The 22,755-nt window shown below is 53.0% G+C and overlaps 1 protein-coding gene across 2 annotated transcripts in view; it reads left to right on the top strand.

Moving 5' to 3' along the window:
* The first annotated feature begins 301 nt into the window (after positions 1-301).
* The window catches only part of Sh3tc1 (SH3 domain and tetratricopeptide repeats 1), a 38,060-nt gene continuing 15,606 nt past the window's right edge, over positions 302-22,755 (top strand). Inside the window, exons 1-9 of one of the 2 annotated variants that reach the window (XM_057771900.1) lie at positions 302-358; positions 10,813-11,031; positions 13,173-13,247; positions 15,848-15,975; positions 16,448-16,553; positions 17,633-17,779; positions 18,366-18,576; positions 19,031-19,107; positions 19,632-19,827. In XM_057771900.1, the coding sequence (XP_057627883.1) occupies positions 10,857-11,031; positions 13,173-13,247; positions 15,848-15,975; positions 16,448-16,553; positions 17,633-17,779; positions 18,366-18,576; positions 19,031-19,107; positions 19,632-19,827 (1,115 nt within the window). In that variant the 5' untranslated portion in view covers positions 302-358; positions 10,813-10,856. Of the gene's footprint in view, positions 359-5,091; positions 5,192-10,812; positions 11,032-13,172; positions 13,248-15,847; positions 15,976-16,447; positions 16,554-17,632; positions 17,780-18,365; positions 18,577-19,030; positions 19,108-19,631; positions 19,828-22,755 lie in introns of those variants that run through there. The other variant, XM_057771898.1, reaches the window with a different exon arrangement.

Raw genomic sequence — 22,755 nt, 5'->3', positions numbered from 1 at the left:
GTATATGCTGAACTCCTAAAGAACGGGGCTCCAAATCCAATGAGGGAATGGGCTTGCCTGAGTGGGTGAGGGCAGGCGAAGAGAGCAAGCTTCCTTCTTCCACGTCCTTTACAGAGGCTGCCAGCAGAAGGTGTGGCCCATATGAAAGGTGGGTCTTCCCAGATTAAAAATAAATCTTTTTTTTTCTTAAGAAAAAGAAAAATCCTTCACAGGTGTTCTCAGCCACCTGCGTTTTAGCTCATTGCGGATGTGGCGAGCTGACAGCCAAGAACAGACATCATGCGTTGAGCGCTCCTCCACCTGCTGCCTCATTTTCTTCCTCAAATTGTTCTAGCTGCATCCACTGGGACCTTTTCAAGTGAGTACCAGTGTCCTCTTGGCATAGACATATCACAGTGTGCACCTGTTGAGCCACCAACCATTCATTCACCCATCTATCTGTCTGTCTGTCTATTGTCTGTCTGTCTGTCTGTCTGTCTATTGGTCTGCCCGCCTTTCGGCCTATCTGCTTATCTACCTATCCATGGTTGATTCATCAGTCCATCAGTCCACCAATTGTACTCTCTGACCTCTTGGCACCTCCAGCCACTCCATGACCGTATGGAAATGCATTCAGTCACATTTCCTGAGCCCCAGCTGTCTGGGCACCCCACCTCCAGGCCATTTCCACCCATCTACAGCCAAATTTAGTCACTGGCCTATTGCCTGCCCTGTCCCAGTGCTGGGGGTGGAGCTATTTTATTTGTCTGGCCCCGATGGCTATCATTGCCACTTGACCGTGAACTCTTGTGGGTGGCTCGGCCACATCTCTGATGTTCAGCACTGGTCCATCTCTACTCTTACCCTGCTGAACTATCATGAGAATAGAGATAACAACTTCCTTTGTGCCCCCGCTTCTTCATACCTAGCAGATGCTGAGCCAGGCAGACCTGGAGGCTGAATTTGAGGTAGCTATCCAGAGGACTCATCTGAGCTGTCGACTCCAGAACCTGCTCTTCCTCAGTCACCTCTGAGGAGAGTTGTGTATGGGGGTGAACAGTGGGAGATAGGTGTCTGTCTCCAGGTTGTCTTTTGTGTACGAATAGTATGAATAGAGGCGAAGGGCAAGCCCCTTCCTATAGCAGACGAGAAGAGACCCCACAGTACACACCTGGCTTGGCATCAAAGCAGTGATCCCTCTGGTCACTCCTCCATTACATCACCTGGGAAACATCACAGCTGGGCTCCGGGGTTGTGAAGGGTGCAGGTGTGACTGTCACCTTGGGGCTTCCTGCTCAGAGCAGGCAGGGAGGGCTTGCCTGCGGATGCACCTCTGTCTCTCTAGGGCCATACATGATGTTCCACAGGAGGCGGGAGGGAAATATAGGAGCCAAGCCTGATTCCAGGCTCTAGGTAAGCAGTCCCCTTGCACTTAGCTGGAACAAGAGCAGGACAAAGGAGGACTGGGTACATGCAGTTTGCTTGGTTGGAGAGATGAGGAAGGGGGCCTTTGGCATCCACAGCTGATGTTGAGCTTGTAGCTGAAGCAAAGGTAGCTTGGGGTGTGTAGCGTGGCAGGCACACCGACAGCAGTTGAGGTTTGGCTAGGAGTGAAGAAACGGAAAGCGGCTGAGAAAGCTAGTGGGTCTGTGTGTGCCTCCGTAACAACCGAAGTGGCCTCAGAGCTATTGCCCCCATTTTAAGTCTGTGGCTGATGTTGGGGGGCAGGGTTGCAGAAATCCCCGCTTCAAGTCCTCCTGCCCACCTTAGAGGGCAGTAATATGGCCTGGGGAACCTCAGTTTCCGGGAAGAGGTCTTTTGTTTCTCACAGAGGTGCATGGGAAGTATGTGCTTAGACTGGTTGATGTTTGCAGGACACTGCGGAGACACACACTGGTTTCAGGGCTAGGCAGCTTTGACACAGGGAATCAGGCTAGGGTGCATCCCCAAGGCTGTACCCATATGTAGACAGGGCTGATCTCTAAGAATTAACCTGGAAATGAAAATATATTGAAGTCCCTCTTTCCTGTGCAAGGGGCCGAGGGCGAATCTCTTCACAAGCCTCAGTTTCCCCGTGTGCAATCCTGAAGGATGTCAACTGCTGCCTTGTCACCCAAAAGTCTTCGTTTAGAACCACGAGAAAACAGATGGTTTACTGTCCTCTGTGTGACTGCATCCACCCTCGCAGAGTAGAGAAAGTTTGCATTCCTGTATTCTACACAAGTCACCTGCTCCCACCATCTCTTAGCCCCATCTCATGTCCTAACAGGGATTCCCCAGCACCGAGCCTTTGCATGCCCAGTCTGTGACAGGGGCCTAAGTGAGCCACTGGTATTCAGGCCAGCATGACCCTATCTGCCTCGAGGCCTCAACAGAGCAGTCCACAGACCACACTTATAGGCCAGACCTGGTCCCCTGCTGTGAAAAGTGGTGATGGAGGATGGTCATGCCTATCCTTGGCTACTTCTCTAATGCCCCATTATGATGGCAGAATTATAACAGACCCGATAGTCAGCAAAGCTAAACACATTTCTTCTCTGGGCCTTAAAGTATGCTTGTCTTCATGTTCTCTAATGATCTTTAAGGCGCTGCTGGAGGCCTCTGCTCTACTGAGCTCAACATTTTTATAGTCTGTTACAGATTAACCGCAGGGCCAGGTGGCTAGCCTCTCCTAGCTGCCCGTGTTAGGGAGTGGGTTGCTTCCCAAAAGCTTAGTCCTCTGGGATATACTTGGGCTTAAGTGGTTTTCAGAGCTCACCTGTCCCTTGGGAGACCCCTCACAATAATACATCTTTGCCTAGTTTCCCTCCAGAGTTTGGCTTAGAATCTTCCACTTCCAGGAAGTCCTGCTCTGTTGTCCGCCTTACCTGCCCTCCAAGTCAGTCCTGGCATCCTGGTGTCAGAGTTGATACAGTGGGCCACCATGGTTTTGGGGCTTCAAGCCACAGCTGAATCCTGGTGGGCCATGTGGACTCTCCTATTGGTAGAGCCTGGAGCAGAAGATCCTTGCAATGGCACAGTTGTCTCCAAAGAAGCCTTTGAGTGTGCCACACAAGGGACACTACGCAGAGGGGGTGGAATTAGAGCCTCAGAGTATGTTTGGGGAGAACAAGGACGTTGGGTGTGAGGGCCGGGAACTTTCCTTTGTCCCCACTGTGGTATAATGGCACCATGGCCTCCCCGGGATGGCTCTTTTCCCTGTCGTAGATGCATCCTGCTTTTTCATTTAATAGTCGCAGGACAGTCCAAAATAGTAGTTGTGCCCATGACTTCATTAAATGTGTGCCTCATTGGCCTGGGTGGGCAGGGAGAACCTGCCTCAGAAGGCGAGCTTCTGTCAGCGAGACCTCCCTGAGGAGGATAACATACCTTCCATGTAGCTCCATCTGTGACTTCCCCTCCTGGGGCAGGTGAGGAAATGAGAAGAACTGGGACAAGAGGTGGGGCGGGGTGAGGAGCAACTGGTCACGGGTCACTCTTGTGCCTAATGCTTCTCAGTAGCACCTAGGATGCTACTAAGATGAAGAGAAACAAGAGAAGTGGGGCCACTGCTGTTTGGCTTGGTGTTTAAAGCATGCACCTGGGATGCTCTGGAGACCTCATCTCTCAGGGTAGGGCCTGATTCTTGGGGTTCCTAGGAATAGGGCCTGCTGCCTCTGTTTAGACACAGACACCAAAGGGTAAGGGGGTAAGGGAGAAAAGACCCTGGTTCCAGTGCTTGCCTACATTGAGGGACCCTGGGAAAATTAACTCTCTATTTGATATCAAGTCTATTGGGGTCATGGAGATGACAGTTTCACTGGGCTGTCACAAAGTCCCATGGTGTGGTCTACCCAAGGGATCAGCATCATGGCAATGACAACTTGAACATGCTACAGCCATGTCATGGATCAGAACTGTGGGAACCGAGAGCCTCCAAACTCTACTTTTTGCAAAGGGGAAACTGAGGCTCAGGAAAGTGACAGGTCCTTCTGGAGGGATCTCAAGAGAGGCAGGCTGGGGTTTGAGTGGTCCTCTGGAAGCCAGAGCTATGTGGTTCTGTTTTGTACCTCATAACTTCAGGATGACCCTACTGACGAGCCCTGGCTCAGAAAGATAGTTCCCCTACTGGATGGCCCTGTAGTCCCTGCACACACTGGGGGAGACTCTCAGAAAATCCCCCTGGACTTGGGCCAAGAGAGCAGCTTCTGAGACAAACAGGATACTGGTTTGGGCGCAGTGGGGACAATAGCCGGGAGAGGAAATACTTCCAGACCCATGTATGGGTGTGGGCTTGCAGGGACCTCTACTGACACAGCTTTCAGAAAAACAGGCCCGGTGGGAGGCTAGCATCCCACGGGTCTGTGTTCTCTGGAGAGAGCGGTGAAGCACAGTGTACTTACATCCTCAGAACCCCTCACAAATGGAGACAGTCAGGGGGAGAAATACTTACAGTACCTAGCCAGTGTGGCGGGCAGACCGGCCCCATCTTTCAGGGTGGGTGCTGCACGGGCCTGAAGTCATGGGGAAGTTCTCAGGTCAGGCTGCAGTCTGTGGGAAAGGGAAAGTGTCTACCCGCTCAGGTCGGCTCCAAGGCTGTGGTTCTTGCAAGCTGAAAAGGAGGCTGGCCCGTTCCAGAATGGACCCGTTGGAATCAGAGGGCTGAGATGGTGCCAGGGGGGAGTGAAAAGCAGCCCATGTGTATTTTGTGTGTATGCATGCAGACATATGTGCGAGGTCTGTGTACCCACATACGTCTCTGAGGCCACCCACATGTCTGCATGCATGTGTATGCATGTGTGTAGCAGGGAAAAGGGAACAGAGAGCTGGACTGGGGTTAGCAGGGCCTGAGGGCCGGCTTCCGGTGGACTTCCCCAATCTCAGCACTGAGGGTGTCCCCAGCCTTCACCACAGAGCACGGGGCTGGCAGTGACAGGGCCTGGCTCTGGTCCACAAGGAGCTAATGATCAACCGGTCAGTGGAGAGCTTGGAGTACTCAGCCCGCCTTGGGTCTCCAGGCCCCTAGGCTCAGGGAGGAAGCAGGGCAGGAAACGGGGGCGGTGGCAGTACTGATCAGTCAGCCAGCCGGCTGTGGGCGGCCCCTGCCTGTCCAGGCCAGCTGGAAACAGACAGCCTGTGGGCCGGCCAGTCAGCAAGGAGCTGAGCCAGAAGTGGCCACCTGGCACCTGTGTCCCTGGGCCTGGAAGGCGGTTCTCTGAAGAGCCGAGTGCAGGTAAGGGGGGCTCCGGACAGGGGCATGGATTTTGTGAGTCGGCTGTGATTGGTAGAGCCAGGCTTTGCCACAACTGTATCTAAGAATAGTATTCAACCTTCCTCTTTCTTCTGGCTTGTTTAGGGTTGGGCTGTGCCAGAACCCTGCCAGGGAGCTGTTAGAGACTGGCACTCAGCACCCCAGGGTTCTTCTGCTAGACTGTCAAGATTGCTCAGATGAGACCAACAGCTAATTGTGATCTGGCCCTTGCGAATGCGTCCTTGAGGTCGGGACAAGACATAGGATTCAAAAGCAAGTGGGCCCCAAGTGTTGAACTCTAGTTTTTGTTCATTGCAGGCCATGACAAGTACGCCCATGCTAGCATGGAGCTGTGGCGCCCCTGTGTCTGTGACCAGGCCACTGTGAGGTCAACTGGGTCTCTATGTTAACCAATGAAATGCATATCTTGGCTAGGGTTACTGACTACTGTCTCTGGAGACCTCAGCAGGAACAGCCTGTTTTAGGGCTCTAGGACTCCAGGGCTCCAGGACCTGTGCTCGGGGTGAGGGGCCAGACTCCTGCCACCTGACTTATAGTCCCCTGCTTCTGGGACCGTGGCTGGGCCAAACCTTGGGTTCCACATCTGTGGCATGGGTCGAGTGAGGGTCATCCTCCTGGCTGAGGTAAAGATGAAGCCTGAGGAGGGTGCTGAAAGGTGCCACCTTTATGTGACCGTCACCAGGTTGCCGGTTTCACGGAGCTTCTTTTTTTTTTTTTTTCGAGACAGGGTTTCTCTGTGGTTTTGGAGCCTGTCCTGGAACTAGCTCTTGTAGACCAGGCTGGTCTCGAACTCACAAAGATTCGCCTGCCTCTGCCTCCCGAGTGCTGGGATTAAAGGCGTGCGCCACCACCGCCTGGCAAACTACTGTTCTGGCTAGTTTTTTTTTTTGGTTTTTTTTTTGTTTGTTTTGTTTTGTTTTTTGTTTTTCGAGACAGGGTTTCTCTGTGGTTTTGGAGCCAGTCCTGGAACTAGCTCTTGTAGACCAGGTTGGTCTCGAACTTACAGAGGTCTGCCTGCCTCTGCCTCCCGAGTGCTGGGATTAAAGGCGTGCGCCACCACCGCCCGGCTTCACGGAGCTTCTTGCAGCAGGCGGGATGCCAGTGTCTTAAGTGTGTGGAGTCACAAAAGCCGCGATGTGGGTGTGTGAAGCCCATTTCCTAGGAGAAAAACCTTCAGGCTGTTACCGTGTTTATGGCTGCCACAACAGACTGTGACAGAAATTGTTGTCTTAGGGTTTGAAGGCAGGAGTTAGAGACAAGGAAGGGTACAGCCTCCAGAGTTCCCAATGCAGGGTCCTTCCTGCTTCTTCCAGCCTTTGCTTGGGTCCTAGTGGCTCCTGCCTCTGTCATGTGCCCTCCTCGTCTGTGTGCCCGGGTCTTTGTAGACCAGGAAGAGACTCACTCTAATCTGGCATGACCACCTAGTCTGTTGGGACCATTCTAATCCAATATCCAACAGGACTGAGGTCAACTTCATCTGAAACCACCTGTTTCCAACCAAGTCCCCACCCTGTGGAGAACACTGCCACCTCCAGGCAAAGACTCAACAGTCCTACAAAGCCTAGGCTCAGGATGTCCGTTGCTGGTTCTCCAGCCAGACCTTTTGGGACACAGGCAAGGCCAACCATAGAGGCTCCTCCGTACAGCCTACAGTACTGATGCCGGCTGTAAGCCAGCGTACTGTCTGCCTGCTTGATGTTCCTAACACCTTGAGTGGGTGTTTTCGTTCTCATTTTACGGGTCGGTAAACTGAGGCATAGAACATTTTCCCCCACTGAGATTGGTCCTAGGTCTCTGTGTTCCAGCAGTAAACTAGGTGGGCGTTGGAGATCAGACCCTCAGTGACGGACCTGGGGTCACCTGATGCTTTTGCCACCCGAGGAGAAGGCAAAGGCTGGAAGGAGACTCCGTGCACCACTTTTGGTCGCTTGAACCCAGCAAGTGTACTTTTGAGGCTTCTGGATACCATCTGGGGCTGAGGTGACTGGACTCCGGGTTGCTTCTGTTACTGGAGCAGGCCAAGCAAGCCTGTGGAGGTCTGTGCAGGGAGGAGGTGGCTCCACATTTGCAGACAGGGCCCACGTCCTCTTTGGGGCTCCTAAGCCCCACTGTGATTGCAGTTTGGGGGCCTTCAATGAGTAGGTGGGAAGTTCCCGCAGCTGGGAGTCCTATTTCTCTAGAAACACTTTAAGCCCAGCCCCAGGTCTATGTGATACCCCTGAGTACCTCCCTGACCCAGGAATGGAAAGTTTAGTGGGCATTGGTCAGCTTCTGTAGAGACACTGGCCAGCCTGGAGGTAGGGACACCTGAAGGTCTAAGTTGCAGAAAGAGAAAGACTAAGAACACTGGGGTGGGACATGGTGACTTGAGGGGGCAGTGATTGGGAGCCACAGACCCTATAGACCAGGGCCTCACTCAAGAGTCTGGATCAAATACTTGGTTGAGGGCCCCAATGTGTTACACCAGAGGGGATCAGAAGTCACCTACCCCTTGGGCATGTACCTATCCTCACAGACCTGGGCAAGAAAGACAGTAGGCCTCTGCGATGGTAGGAACCAGGGTGACCATTTGCTAAACCAAGGCAGGGAAGGACACAAGTCCAGGCTCAGGCTGGACTTAGACTGTGGAGGGGGTCACGCGGATAGGGCCAGTGCATGAAGGATGTCCTGGAGGATCTCATACATAACGAGCTGGGACCGTCCCTTAGGACAGGGGACAGGAGGGCAGACTTGGTCTGTAATTATGTCCCTGTGCTGTGAATTGGGCCACGCCAGGATCCTGGGGCCTGCAGTTGTTTGTTTGTTTGTTTGTTTGTTTTATTTTCCTTTGTGATTGAATGTTGAGGTGAACAGGTGTCTGTAGGGACCCAGGGTCCCCTTGGTACCTTTGATATGAGATATTTCTTTCCTATCTGCCTATCTCAGATCTTAGCCTTCAGGCATAGTTGGAGAATGAGAAGGATTTGTCCGCGTGCCTTTCCATGAAAGGCAGGTGCTAGATGGGTAGGTAGGTCAGGGGCTCACTGAGGCCACTTCTCCTGGGGACCCAAATCTCCTCCCTGTGAGCCTCTCTCCCTTTCCAGCTGCCCACACCCAAGGTTAGGTGACCCTCTCTTTTTGTCACAGAGCTAACCACCTGCAGCTGACACTCCCTGCTGTGTGACTGACTACCCAGCTGCTCACAGGCCTGGCACGAGACTGGCACAGGGTAGGGGGCAGCAGTGTTTATTGCAATAACAGAATGGGGATCCCGCCACCCCTGATCTGTAGAAGGGGAGATGCCATGAGTTAGGCCAGGGCCAGTCCTCATGGTGCCAGCAGTGCCCATGGGGGCTTGCATTGACTCCTCCCATTCCTGATTCAGCCATCTAGGGTTCTGTCACTCTGTGCCGAATCCCTGCTGGGGTCTCTGTGGGCAACTCCCAGGGAAAGTCCCCCCCCCACACACAAGATGGCCAGCCTCCTGAAAGCTACAGGGCACAGCAGGTAGAAGGCTCTTGGGCTCACAGTCAGTATCAGTGACTGGAGTTACAGGTTCCTCCCCACTGCTAGAAATGAGCATCACTCCAGCAGTGACGGTACACACCTTTAATCCCAGCACTTGGGAGGCAGAGGTAGGTGGATCTCTGTGAGTTTGAGACCAATCAGGTCTACAAATTGAGCTCCAGGGCAGCTAGGACTATTACACAGAGAAATCCTGTCTCTAAATAAATAAATAAATAAGAAGTTTGTGCACAGTTTCAGCCTCAGTTTCCCCATTTGTAAAGTGGAAGTTCCATGGGCCTTGGCCCCAGGCAGTAGATAGCTGGTGAGTAGGTGTGTGGCCTATGTCTCTCGAAACCTCCTAAAGCTAAGCCTGCTGGCTGGCCCAGTTCCATTCACCTGGGCAGTTCTTGGGAAGGGAGCAGGAACCAGGCCAGGCAGTCCTGATGTATCTAATGTACAATGAGTCTCATAAAGGTTCTGTTGCCCTATTTTTGGGGGAAGACCTCACAGCACCCCTGGCCTTTCTACTCCAGCCTCTCCTCCCCACTACACCCTGCAAAAGCACTGAACAAAACCCCAGGCATGGCAGCAAACCCCTTAGTCCTGGGTGAAAGTTTGCTGGCACCTTTGCTTTTTGCATCATAGGCCTGGGCTCCTGCCCATCCTAGTCCTGTGACCTATATCCTAGATCTGAAGGGAGCCCAGATGCCCCACTTCCCTATCTACCTCTGCTGGGGGAGTTCCCCATCACAGATCAGTAGGCATGGGCCATTCATGGAGGCAGTTGGTGGCACATGTGGGCACTGGTTCCACTCTGCCAGCTGGGTTTCTGGGTCTGTATCTGAGTACCCCATGCCCAGTATGTGGTAAGAAAGGGTAGGGTCAGACCGTGGACTCAGTAAGAGGGTGTCCCCATGGCAATTCTGTCTACAGAGATGAAAGCCTCCAACCCTCGGCAGATACTCTGTCCTGAAGTGAGAGAGGCCTGTGGGCTGGAGTGATCAGAATGACATTCAGCCAATCTCTATATAGGGCCCTTTGTCCTCTCTGAGGGTGTTGTGGCTAGCTAGCCCTGTCACAATTACCAAAGCTGAGAGTCTAGCCTGTGTTCCATAGCCCTGCCTGTGGCCCCTTCCATTGATTCACCTGCATCTGGTGCTCTGTGTCCTCTGATGGATGATAGAACCATTCAGGAACATGGCTGTCAGGTTACATTGTTCTTCTATCACTTCTGACACCAGGGAACAGTGAGGCACAGTAACAGGTCCTGGGGTCACCAGTAATACTGAGGTCATGGGGTCTGGAACCCCATAGCCTACAAAACCGAGATCCCTTCTCTCCCCTTCCCTCCTTTCTCTCTCCTTTCCACTCCTTATCCCCATATTCTCCCTTCTTTCCCTCTTTGCCCATTTCTGAGCTGATTCCCTCACCCCTAGCTAGATGGGGTATCTGGTCATCCCATTGAAAATCAGGATCCACAGGTGTCTGATGGAGGCTTGGGCTCATTCCTGTCCCCACAGCATCCTGTACATGTGTTGAGTCATCTACAAGGATGTCTAAGCAGCTGTCTCAGCTCGGACACTGAGCCATTTCTCAGGGACCTCCTGGAGAGCAAGAAGGGAGATACCCAGCACCGCTACCCACCCTGTCTTGTCAGATGAGGTGCCTTTGATTTGATGTTCCCCTTGATGCCGGGCTCTGAGGAAGCCTAATTCATCTGTCTCACTGAGCTGGGGAGGAAGTTGTCAAGTGGAGCTCTGAAAAGTTGCTTGGGGGATTCACTAGGTGAAGGGTTTGGGTTCTCTGGGCAGAAATATCAGCCTCTGCACAAAGGCCCCACCATTGTAAAAACGTGGCAGACATGAGGGTCTGAAGAGGTGGGTGAGATGGCCTGAGGTGTGGGAAGAACATGCAGAAACTTACGGGTCTGGTCCCCAGATCAGGCTGTGGGGTCACCTGTGGCAAACAAAGCTCACTGCCGGATCTTGGAGGTGCTGGGCACCCTGTATTGCCAGTCTTCTCTTGACCTGCTTCTAACCACAACATCCTGTCACTAAGAGACCCGTCATCTGACCACTGTCCTCTCTCCACAGAAGGCCAACAACATGCCCAGCTCTTAGCCTTGAGGCCACTGTGTGTCATGAGGAGCTCCAGAGAGAAGGAGGTGACTTCTGACCTATTCATCATGGGACGGGGCCCCGAGGAGCCTCCAACAGGCTGTAGCCATGGGGACCAGATCCACAGTGTATGCGTGAGCATGCCCACTGGTCAAGAGAGAGCAGGGCCTGAGGAGACTGAGGCAACAGTCAAAGGTGGTGAGTACAGCTGCTGAAGGCCGTCTTATCCTCCTGTCCTCTTGTCTACTGCACGTACTTCTGACTCCTCCGTGCTGACAGAGCACGTGGGTACCCTGGTGCTACTCACTGGGCCCACTGGGTTCAGTAAAGAAGGCCAGGCTTCTGACCTGGGTGCAGTGCAGCTAGGCCCAGTGAGTCCTTTGCTGACCAGGGGCCTCTCTAAGAGCCTCAGTGATAGCAAAGTTGCCCTGGAGTCAACTTGCTCATCTAGAGAATATTCTAGAAATACCCATGATGAACTGACTAGTCTATGCAATGCTATCCTCCTTTGTCCTCATTGGCTCCCTGCATTACTCAGAGTGGAGTGCCCTCCCATAAGGCAAACCAAGGCTCAGGCTCTATAGTGACCAGGGCCAAATCAGGACTGGAGTCTTTTCCTGAGGCCTGAATGGTGCCACCTGCTGTGTGGCTACCCAGACACAGCTGGGCGCTACAATGAGGAAGCCAGAGGGGCCACATCCCAGGAGGGCTCATTCTTATCATGGCTGCCCACTGGGTACTGCTAGACTTGGGCCTCAGTTTCCCCCACTTGAAAAACTTGAGAGGCAACCTTAGCAACCCCATGGGCCCCATCACTGCTGTCCTTAGGCCCTGACAGAGAAGAGAGAGGAAGAGGACCAGCCCTCCCATTTCTCAGCTTCCTCATGCTGAATGACTGTTACTTGCTCAGCTGTCCGGTCTTTGGCCTCTAGAGCTAGCCAAATGCTACCTTCTAAGTCTCTCCTGGTTGACACAAGAATGAATGACATACCAAGAGAAGGGAGCCCTAACCTCCCAGGCAGGCCTGGTATGCAGAGGTGTGTGGAGGCTGGGCACCTGCCGATTGTAGACCTGCCATTTGGGCCTTCTGCCCCTGGGTGAGGAGGAAGAGGAGGAGCCTGGTGGTCTGGTACTGACTCAAAAACAGGAAATGGTCCTCCCAGGAAGGGAGGGTTGACTGGGGCTGGGGCCTGGGGAACCCACAGCTTGCCATGGCTCTCCTTTTCCTGGGCAGGAAAGCAAAAGGGAACATGCAGATAAGCAGGGAAGTCCTGAGGGTCACCCCCAGGCCACCCAGGGAGAGACTGCCAGCGTCAGAGCTGAGAGAGAGCTTGGGAAGCATTGTGGGCCACGTGGCCAGAAACTTCCCCTTGGGAGGCTGCTCTGTGGGTCCCAGAGATTGAACGCATGTTGTCAGACTCAGCAGCAAGTTCCTTTACCAGCAGGGACATCTCGCCTGCCCCTCTCCATGGTTAGGATACCTGCCATGCACACAGGTATAAGCTTTTGTGCAGACACGATTCTTCATTTCTTTTGAGTGGATGCTTAGAAATTGGAATTACTGGGTTGTAAAGTAAACCCTAACATTGCAGCCACCACCATCACTGCCACCGCCACCATCACCACTACCACCACCATCACCACACACACACACACACACACACACACACACACACACACACACTGTGGCATCAGAATGGCTGTAACCAGGCCCATCCAGTCTATAGACTTCTGTCTTGAGTACCACTGGCAGCAAGGCTACGCAGTGGATAGGACATCCTCAGTCCTGAGTCCTGGAAGGGTGGGGGCGGTGCATCAGAAGTCACAAGAAACAGAGTAAGCGACTCTCCTCTCCAGTGAGTGTTTCCAATGTGGCATTTCTCCGTGTTCACTGCCTCTCGCTCCGAGGGTATATATAGACATGACAATTTTTTTCTAAATTGTTCGAGAGCAAATTTTAGACATGCTGCCGTTGCATCTGGAAAGACATCTGGTAAGGGGGACATAGTCAGAGAATTGAACTTGAAGAGTGGGCAGAGCCATGGGATGTGGACAGTGCCCTGAAGCTGCAGGGAGTAAGACTGTATGGAGCTGCATATACTGACCGAACACCTTAATTCACTCCGACGCCCATATCGGGTTCCAGAACATGCTGGGTCAGGACCTGTTTCTTGCAGCATGCTACCAGGCTCACAGCTTACCCCCTTTGGGGGGTTTTATGAGGCATCCCGGGTGACTGATGAGAAAGGAGTCTAGTGGGTGCCAAGCCTTCTTTCTGAAGGACCGGGTTGTTTGGAGAATCTCTTGCCCCTCTAATCATCTCGTCTGGTATGTTGCAGATGCGGCTCCTCCCCCCAGTATGGCTGAGCTGGCTGCTGAAACCTGTTCCTGCCAAACGGCAGTGTATCCCACAGGTGAGCATCAGGGCTTGGGTCTCACAACAGACCAGATCTGTGGTCTATGCTACTGGCTGATACTTGTAACAGCAGCATAGAGGTAAGTTGGTAGAGTGGGCGGGCCTCCTGCTCACCATGGTTGGCTGGCTCATTGCTTTGAATCTAGGGCAGCAAGTCACAGTGGGGGAGCTTGTCAGGAAAGAGCACTTGTCCTATGGCTGGGAATGGAAAGAGAGAGGATACTGGTCTTGCAATCTCCCTGCCTTCTCCAGTGACTCCCACTCAGCCCCAGTTTTGGTTTCGTTTCTTTTCTTTCTTTCTTTCTTTTTTTTTTTTTTTTTTTTGGTTTTTCAAGACAGGGTTTCACTGTCCCTTTTTGAACCTGTCCTTGTAGACCAGGTTGGCCTCAAACTCTCAGAGATCCAGCCTCTGCCTCCCGAGTGCTGGGATTAAAGGCATGTGCCACCACGCCCAGCTGGTTTTGTTCTTTGAGACAGGGTAGCCTCAAACTTGAGGCAATCCTCCTGCTTTAGCCTTCTGTGTGCCAGGATTATAGGCATGAGTCACCACACCCAGCTTTGGCCTTCCCCTTGAAAGCCCCACCACCTCCTAACACCACAAGCTAAGGACTAAGACTTCAATACAGGGCCTTGGGGAGGGATCATTCCAAGTCACAAGGTAAGCAAGTGTAGAGAGTCTCGGGAGCATGCAAAAATCCACCCAGGGCTTTGCCACATTAACATTTTCTGGAACAAGGCAAATGCAGGTTCCTGCTTCAGGGTGCTAAGGATAGGCCTTCGATCCTAAGCGTCTCCACACAAGAAAGGCTGGAAGGTCAGGGTCAGCCTGTGCTTGCCTCTGCACCCGTACACTAGCATCTACTGAGGACAGTTGAAGCACTACATATAGCATTGGGCTAACGAAATTCCCTTAGGAGCCTCTCTGTTGTCTCCAGCTGTGGGAGGCCTGAGCACCCGGCTCTGCAATTGAACTTTCTCTTTTGCCATTATCCCCATCTTCCTCGGAGTCCCCTTTGGGGTGCTCAGTGCTGCCCGTAGTCGCTTGGGGTGCACGAACCATTGGGCAATTGCGAATGCAGAGCCTGCCCTTGCAGGGAAAAGGGAGTTCAAAAGCGGTCACTGCTCAGGTTCCTTGTGAAACGTGAGATTCTGGAGCAGTGCTTCTCAGTCTTCCTAAAGTCGCGACCCTTTCATACAGTACCTCATGGTGTCGTGACCCCCAACCACAAAATCATTTTGTTGCTACTTCGTAAGTGTATTTTTGCTACTGTGGTGAATTGTAATGAACCTGATCTGGGGGGGAAGTGTCTGATATGCAACCCCAAAGGGGTCGTGACCCACAGGTTGAGAACCACTGTTCCAGACACTTCCACACTGCTCAGACTCTGGACCTTCACCACTTGGGGTGAGAATATTGACATCAGAATCCCCAGGCCAGAAAATGCAGGCAGGTGCTCGGGACTATCCCAAGGACGTAGGATCCAGCATCTCTCCTTCCTTCCCTCACGCTCCTCTCCCATACCCCATTATCCTCTGTGGAGAGAACGGCCCCTGAGAAGGCAGCGGCAAGTGACCTTGAGGGTCAGGGCCCAGTTTGATTAGCATTTCCAAACACTGGGACAGATAAATTGGCTGCCCAGGGTGAGGCATTAGAGAAAATGGCAGCAGAGGGAGGTCTAGCCCAGGTTAGGCCCAGGGCACAGCAGGAAAAAAAGCTGAGACAGGGCCGAGGATGCTTTGACGTCTTGAAGCAGCAGAGAGGATCACACAGGGCCAACAGATCTTATTTTGGGGACAGGGTGGAGTCACTAATCACACGGGCAGCTTGCATTCAAAGTTACTGGGCTAGATGAAAAGGCTGCCACCTCAGCCACATTGGGAAGCTCTCAAGAGCTCTGAAACCCAAATGGTTGGCGGCCACTGCACGTAACATGCAGACAAACGGGGTATTCACCATGAAGAAAGACCCACTGGATTGTGCTACGCTGCAGTTCTGGGAGCCAGGCCAGGTCATAGTACACAAGGTTCTGGATGTGTGGCGATCAGAACACTGTCTGAGAGAGGCCCGGGAGAGCTGGCTGCAGCTCAGCTGTCCCTTCCCAGCCAAGACATCTTAAGGGTGGGGACTCTTGGTAGATTGGTAAAGGTGTGGGCGGGGCCCTTCTGAAGATGGGAAAGAGCCAGTATGGAGGCTTCAGAGTGCCTGGCATGCCCGTGGTGGTTTGAGTTGGGCCCACCTCTGCAGCTGGGTTGTGGGAGTGGGAGAATGAAGGTAACAGTTACTAAGGGACCCTGGCTGAATGGGTACTCTTTGCTGGCCCATGGGAAGGATGAAACACGAATCCCCTTCTTTCTGTACAGGGTAGGCACAGCTAGGGAAACCACGACTGGAGAGGTAAACGGTGGCCCAGGGTCCTGTCCCCTACTTGAGGACACAGACAAAGAGTTGAGAGAACAAGGCTGAGAGGGAACAGCCACTCGGGCCTTTACAGGCATTGTGGAGTTGTATGATGGACTCCTGCTGAGGAGTGGAAGCTGTGGGGAGCATCTCCCCCATCAGGCCAGATAAGCTGCCTGAACCACCTTCTGCTCCTTCAGACCTGACCCTGCAATTGTTGGCCGTGAGGCGGAAGAGCGGACTGCGGAGCCCCAGCCTGCAGCAGGCCCTGAGGAGCCGGCTCCGCCTGCTGGAGAATGACAGCCGGGAAGTGGCCCGTGTGCTCAGCGTGAGTCAACCCAGGGGCCTAGACAGCAAGGACACAAGAGGAAGGTGACAGAGTTGAAGAGTCACTCAGGACAGTGAGGGACAGGACTGGGCTGTGTGTCACCATCACAGACTTGGGGTAGAATCATGGCCCGTGTGAAGGCAGCTCCTTTAGCTACACACTGGAAAATCTTAGACTTTTGTCTTCAGTGAGACGCTGTATCACATAACCACCACCAAACCCCTAGTACAGCCCTGGCCCTCGAGCTGCTCAACAAACTGTACCTCTGGGCCGCTGGCTCCAGGATTTGGATCCCAACTGACCACTTACAATAGGAAGTAGAGGACAGCCATAATGAGTTTTTGAAGTGTAAGGGAATGAATCCCACACTTGTCATCCCAACCAGGGCCATTTTTCAAGCTCTCTCCAGAGCCAAGCACCTGTTCTCTGAAGCCACGGGGGGTATTGTCACTCACTGTCTCTTCCTCTTAAGGAATTGTCAGCCAGGTTGCTGTCCATCCACAGTGACCAGGACCGGATCGTGGTGACATTTAAGACTTTTGAAGAAATCTGGAAGTTTTCCACCTACCACGCTCTTGGTAAGGCACAGTGGGCATCCACAGTGGGTTGTAGCGCCCCCTTTGGAGAAACCTAGCATTACATATGGGACTGAGCTTTGTAGTCCCTCCCTGCGTTTCTCAGAGGGAGGCTGGGTGTGTACACCCAAGCACACCCTGGTACAGCCCTGTCTAATCTATAGCCTGTGGGCTATGTGCTGTCCAGGAAGGCTCAAATGTGGACCAACACAGACTCATAAATTGACTTAAAACATGAGTTTTTGATTTGGGTAGTGGTGCACACCCTTTAATCCCAGCACTCGGGAAGCAGGCAAACGTCTGAGTTCAAGTTCAACCTGGTCTATAGAGACAGTTCCATTCAGAACAGCCAGGGCTACATAGAGAAACTCTGTCTAGAAAAACAAAAAACATGAGATTTAAAAAAAAGAATCAGTTGTACAATTGTTTCCCGGTGTGGTTTGTAAGACTTTGTAGATGACAACAATGTATTCACACCTGCAATCTCTGTGGATTCACCGGTTCTCAGCCCCCCAGGCAGGCAGAGGAGGAGTCACCAGAAGCTGCTGCATTGCTCAGTCTCATATCAGTCAGCTTGGCCTTTGTGTACTCTCTAGGTACCAGTCAGGGACTTTGCCATCCAGAAAACAGTAGCCTGTTTAGTTCCTGCCCTCCATGTCCACCGACATTTGTAAATGAAGGGTTCTCTCAGCATTTGCCCTGACTTTATAAAGGGACTGAGGCCAGGCCTCCCAGCTAAGCAGTCCTTGATAACAAACAGGATGGATGGTCCCTGTGCGGGCAGGGACACCCAGCATCCCACAGGCCTGCACAGGTTTGATGGAAGTGAGCATGGAGGACACCGTCGACATCACAGTGCGCAGAGCACTGCACTCTTGGTGTCTCTGAACCCCAAGACACAAGGCCAGATGAAGTAGTGAGTGAGTGGGCAGGTGTAACCCTAACAGCCCAGATAGTAAGATAGGGACCCACAGAGTCTGGAGAAGAACCGTCTGTCAGGGTCCTCTCTGCGTCTGGTATTTGAGGTCTTGGGGTCCTCTGTCCCTCCTAGAGCCTGTTGATAGTCAAACCTGGTCTTGCAGGCTTCACGCACCACTGCCTGGAGAACCTGCTGGTGGACCAGACCTTCTGGTTGCTTTCACCCAGTGAGGAGGAGGAGACGGCCATTCTCATGTATGTAAACAAGGATGCCTTGAAGCAGACACACAAGAGCCTCCTCACCCAGGAAGGTGGGCAGCAACGGTGACCGTGGTTAGATCTCACGGGGCTGGGGACACTGTGGGGGACAGCTCTAGACACAGGAGTGTCATGGGTGGGAGGCATGATGTGGCATAAGGTGCCCTAGACACTGTCAGTGGTTAACAAAACTGTATGTGACTCTCAAAGAGGTAAGGGGTAAAGAGAATGGAGAGGAGGGGTTTTTGTCTAGAACCCCATGCTGCTGCTCTGAGCTTATTGGCCTCATAGAAAAAGGTCTTGAGTCCCCAGGAAGGAATCTTGGGACTGCTTTTTTCCCCTGGCCATGGGTGGACACCAAGATGAGGCCAGGCTCCTCGGTGACATTGAAGCGCAAAGGGACATGGGAATCCCATGTCTGTCCCTGAATAGTGCAGATGGGAAACTGAGGCCCAGAGTGAGTCTGAGCATGCCTCACAGTGTCAGTGGAGGTGAGGTTGGGACTTTCTTTGGGCCTCCACAGATGGGTATTGTGGGAAGAAGAGGGTACAGTGGGCTCCTGCAGGGTCCCTGCCCTTACTATGGGTTTCCTTGAAGTTAGGGCTGGTTACCCTGTTGACCATGTCTGTCCTTTCAAAGGGCCCTTCTTTGTTCTGTGTCCTGACCACCGTGTGAGAATGAGGCTGGGACCCCAGGGTGCAAGGAAGGGCTCCCAGGCCCTCAGGCGGACTTCAGGGGTCCCTCTGGGAGTGGCCATCCTGGAGACAGACTCATCTTCCCCAACGCCCAGCACATCCTCCAAGGCAGAAGCCGCAGAGGCCGAACCAGAGCCCTTGACTCCATTCCACCAGTAGGTACCAAGCTCGAATCTCCATCCTGAGACCTTGGAACAGAGGAGGGGCTGCAGGAATTAGCTAAGAGAAACTGAGGCCCAAGGTGGGGGTAATTTGACCAGGCCACAGAGCAAATAGAATCCAGGAGTCGAAATCCAGATCCTTGCCTGGGCTGTGGGCCTTCAAATTGCTGGCCCCAGTTGCTCTAGGAGAGTGGCAGGGCAGGTGTTTTGCCAGGGGAGGAGGGTAGGGGGGGTCTGCCGGGCTCGTGGTAACAGGGGCAGCAGTGCCCCCTAGGGTGAGGCACCCAGCCTGGGTAGCACCACACATACCAGCCGCACACCTGGCAGGTATGTGGAAGAAGGGGCGGGATCCATGTGCATCCTGAAGGGCTGCTACGCCTGAGCATTCTATAGGACACACCTGTCCCCAGTTTGAGACCACGGCACAGACCTCTTCTCCCCACTCCAGGTGGACTCTCAGGGTCCCATGGGATCCTGTCGATGAATCCATGGATAGACCGGGGACGCCTGAAGCCCAGCTGATGGGTGAGTATTAGGAATGTGAACTCACAGGATACCCCATTGAGACTGATTCATTGGAAGATCCTAGGCTTGGCTGACTGGCTGGCCTAAAATCCGTGGGTCAGGATGGAGGGTGGATAAGTTTTCTGGCCCTGTCCTGGGCCTTCCTCATGAGGAACTGATCCTTCAGGTTGCCCTTGGGGTGGGGATGGCAACAGATTTCTCTTCCCCTTGTGGAGCCTGCTGGTGTTTGGATGGTTCCTGTGCCTGCTGCATGCACACAGTCTAAGCTGCGTAAGGCTGAGTTCTGTTCCTGAAGGCTGGTGGCCTAGGGCTGAATTCACCAGTGTCTCAGCCTTGGTGGCCCATCTGGTATGAGGATCAAATGGCCCCTCTGAAGACCACAGAGAGGCCCAGCTCCTCAGACCTCAGAAGGCAGGCTTCATTTCACACACCTCTGGCCAAGTTATGGACACCAACAGACGTCTGAGGGCTACCCTGTCTGTCCACAGGGCCTTAGCTCTGACCACATGGCCTTCTCCCTTCAGGATTTGGCCTGGCCTCTGTGGTAGCTGACTTCCAGGGCTCAGGGCCCGAAGAGATGTCCTTCTGTGTTGGTGATGTCATCGAGATCATCGGTGCCCAGGTGCCTGGCCTGCCCTGGTGTGTGGGCCGGCACGTGGCCTCTGGCCAGGTGGGCTTTGTGAGGACTGGCCTCGTCAGCATACAGGGCCCGGCATCTGAGTGAGTGGCAGAGGTCCCTTTCCTGAACCCCACACTGCTCCTACGGGGATGCTGCCACCTGCCACTAACCTCTCAGGAGCCACCTGGGCACTGTCCTGGGCAGCTCCTCCCTCTCCTCCTGCACTGAACCCTACTCAGCCCATCCAGGCTGCCACCAGCTGGGTGTCCATTCACAGTGTCAGCTCTGCATGCTTTGGTGAAAAGTGTCCACTTGCTAGGCATAATCTCCACAGTGGGAGCGTGCGGTGCAGCTGCTGAGCCGCTGTGGCTCTGGGGAGTGGGGAGTGTGCCTTCCTGCTGAGCCCAGCACCCACTGGTCTGGGCCTCCCTGGCTTCTGACTGGATACTTCAAGTTCCCAGTTACTCCTCAGCCATGTCTGTTTCCTCCTTGCTACTATCTGTCTCAGCTTTGCTGGTGACAGTCACAAAGACCCAATTCCCAAAGGTTGCCTTCCCAGGTTCCAGGGGCACAGACATTTTGAGGGTTTTCCATGTCCCCTCTTCAACACAAACTTCTGGACCTGGTTTCCATGGCCTTAGAGTCCACTTGCCATCAGCTCAGCTCTGAACAGATGTGGGCAACCCTTCGCTGTCACCTGGTTCCCCGGGGGCCCTGCCAGCCTGGAATCCCATCCCGAATCATTAACCCCTGGCCCTGTTCTGTCTGCTTGCATCTGCTCCAGCCGAGGGGACCTCCAGAGGAGTGCTCTGGTCATTTCCGGATGAACTCTGTATAGATTTAGACAGTGGTGGGTGGGAAGTGACTGGGGAGTGTCCAGTGAGCCCAGCTGAGCCTACTGTTGGTCAGTTCCTGTTTTCCCCTGGACGTGGCCTGGTTAAGACCTCAGTCGAAGAGCCTGGAGATACAGCTGTATGCAGAGAACCTGTCCTCTGCTCCTGTCCCCTCTATAGCCACGCTTCCCTCAAACTGGACACGTTTCAATGGCCCTGTGGCCAATGGATCCCATAGCCGACTCTCAGATGCGGTTTATAAGGCTGCTGCCATCCGTATGAGTTCCCTCCCTTCTAGCCCCCAATTTAAAGTGTCCCTGTCAGTCAGAGCAGGCAGACACTGGCTGGACCTGTGTACTGGTCATACTTAGAGCCACATTTTCCAGCACTCCATCAGAAGGTCAGCATGCATGCAGAATAGGGACACAGCCTATCTACGCCCCTTGGGTGACCTCCACAGACTCTGCACCCAGCTCCAGGGACGGAGAGCTCTGGGCTCTCCTCTTCTGAGTTGTGCAGTGTCGCTTTATGTGATAACCTCATTAGCTCAGCTGGGTCCTTGGTCTCTCAATACAGAGATGGCGCAGCTCTCCAGGCAATGCATCCTCTGTCCCTGGCCTCTTGGCAGATGTGGGATCCTAGTGGCTTTGGTGGTTCTGGTCTGGAAGAGCTGTGTTCTGGTCCATTTTCCCCTGTCTCCCTGGAGCGTTGGGGGTGTTGGCATCATCTTTCACAGCAAGGGACTGTATCCACTTCTCTGTCACTCAAATATTTTCTGGCATTTCTCCTGCCTTGAACCTGGGGGCTCCCACCTTGGGAACAGCCCAGAGGTTCTTCTTCTTCTTTTTTTTTTAATCTCTCTTGATGTAATCAGAGACTCCTACAGAGAAGGTAGGAGCAGACAGCAACATCCATCCCTTACTAGCTCATGGCTGAAGCCAGCTTCTCATCTTGGTTGCTTTGTTCTCTCTCTCTCTCTCTCTCTCTCTCTCTCTCTCTCTCTCTCTCTCTCTCCCTTACATTTGTCTCAAGACCCTCTGAGAATGAGTTCTGCAAGTCACAGACCTTTACCCCTTTTCAGTATTTGGCTCTTAAAGCCAGGATCTCAAGTATAAGCCCAGGGCGGGTGTCAAAACTCAAGAAATTCACATCTCCACCTGTTCACATCCTGTTTACAGCCAAAGATGACCTCCGAGAGAGTCTCACACTCCCTGTATCACCTGCCTCACTCCTTCCCCACAGCCTTCAGAGGCCCGAGGAGGCCAAGGGCTGGGCCAGGCTGTGGTTTCCTTGGTCTATAGAAGGTGCATTTTAAAGTTTCACATTCCCCTGCTAACTTAGTCCTACAGGCAAAATACCTTCCTGCCTCGCTCTTCCCTTTGTCCCTCTCTCCCTTTCTGTGTCCTTTCTGTGCCCTTTCTGTGTCCTCTGTCTGGCTTCATGGCCACATGAGCCCCGTCCTTGTGTTAGGTACTATGGGAAGAACTGTGGCTTCACAGGGGACGGTTCAAGTGGGGCTTAAGAATCTGCCCAGGCACTCACCTTCCCAGGACCTTTATAATCTAAATCTCTTTTTTTAAAAAATGAGAGATTATTTTATTTTATGTGTGAGTGTTTTGCCTGTGTGTATGTCAGTCTATGCACCAAATGGGTGCTTGACAGAAGAGAGCATCAGATCCCCTGGAACTGGAGTTATAGATGGTTGTGTCTAGGAGCCAAACTCAGAGATCCTCTACAAGAGTAGCAAGTGCTCTTAATTTCTGAGCTGTTTCTCCTGTTCACTTAGTCTTTCTTAATCTTGGACCTAACAAGGGTCCTCTTGGGTTTTGTGTTTTGTTGTTGTTTGTTTGTTTGTTGCCGAGACAGGGTTCTTCTGTGCAACCCTGACTGTCCTGGAACTCATGCTGTTGACCAAGCTGGCCTCGAACTCAGAGATCCCCCTGCCTCTGCCTCCCAAGAGCTGGGATTAAAGGCCACCACCGCCAGGCAGGAAGGCTTTGTGTATATTTGGTGTCTCTACTGTGGTTGAGTGGGCCCAGCAGTTGAATGAGGGAGAAGAAATGGGTCTTACTGTGAATTTTTGACTTTTGTTTATAAAAAACAAAAACAAACAAACAAAAACACCCTCCCAAGTTCAGCTGTAGAGAGATACATGGTTGCTGATCCTGCTTCCTGGATCTGGACAGCTCCATCCTA

The sequence above is a fragment of the Chionomys nivalis genome, chromosome 6 (genome assembly GCF_950005125.1).
Source record: "Chionomys nivalis chromosome 6, mChiNiv1.1, whole genome shotgun sequence".
Taxonomy (NCBI): domain Eukaryota; kingdom Metazoa; phylum Chordata; class Mammalia; order Rodentia; family Cricetidae; genus Chionomys; species Chionomys nivalis.
The sequence above is the reverse complement of the archived record's forward strand: the minus strand, read 5'-3'. Positions and strand labels throughout refer to the sequence as shown.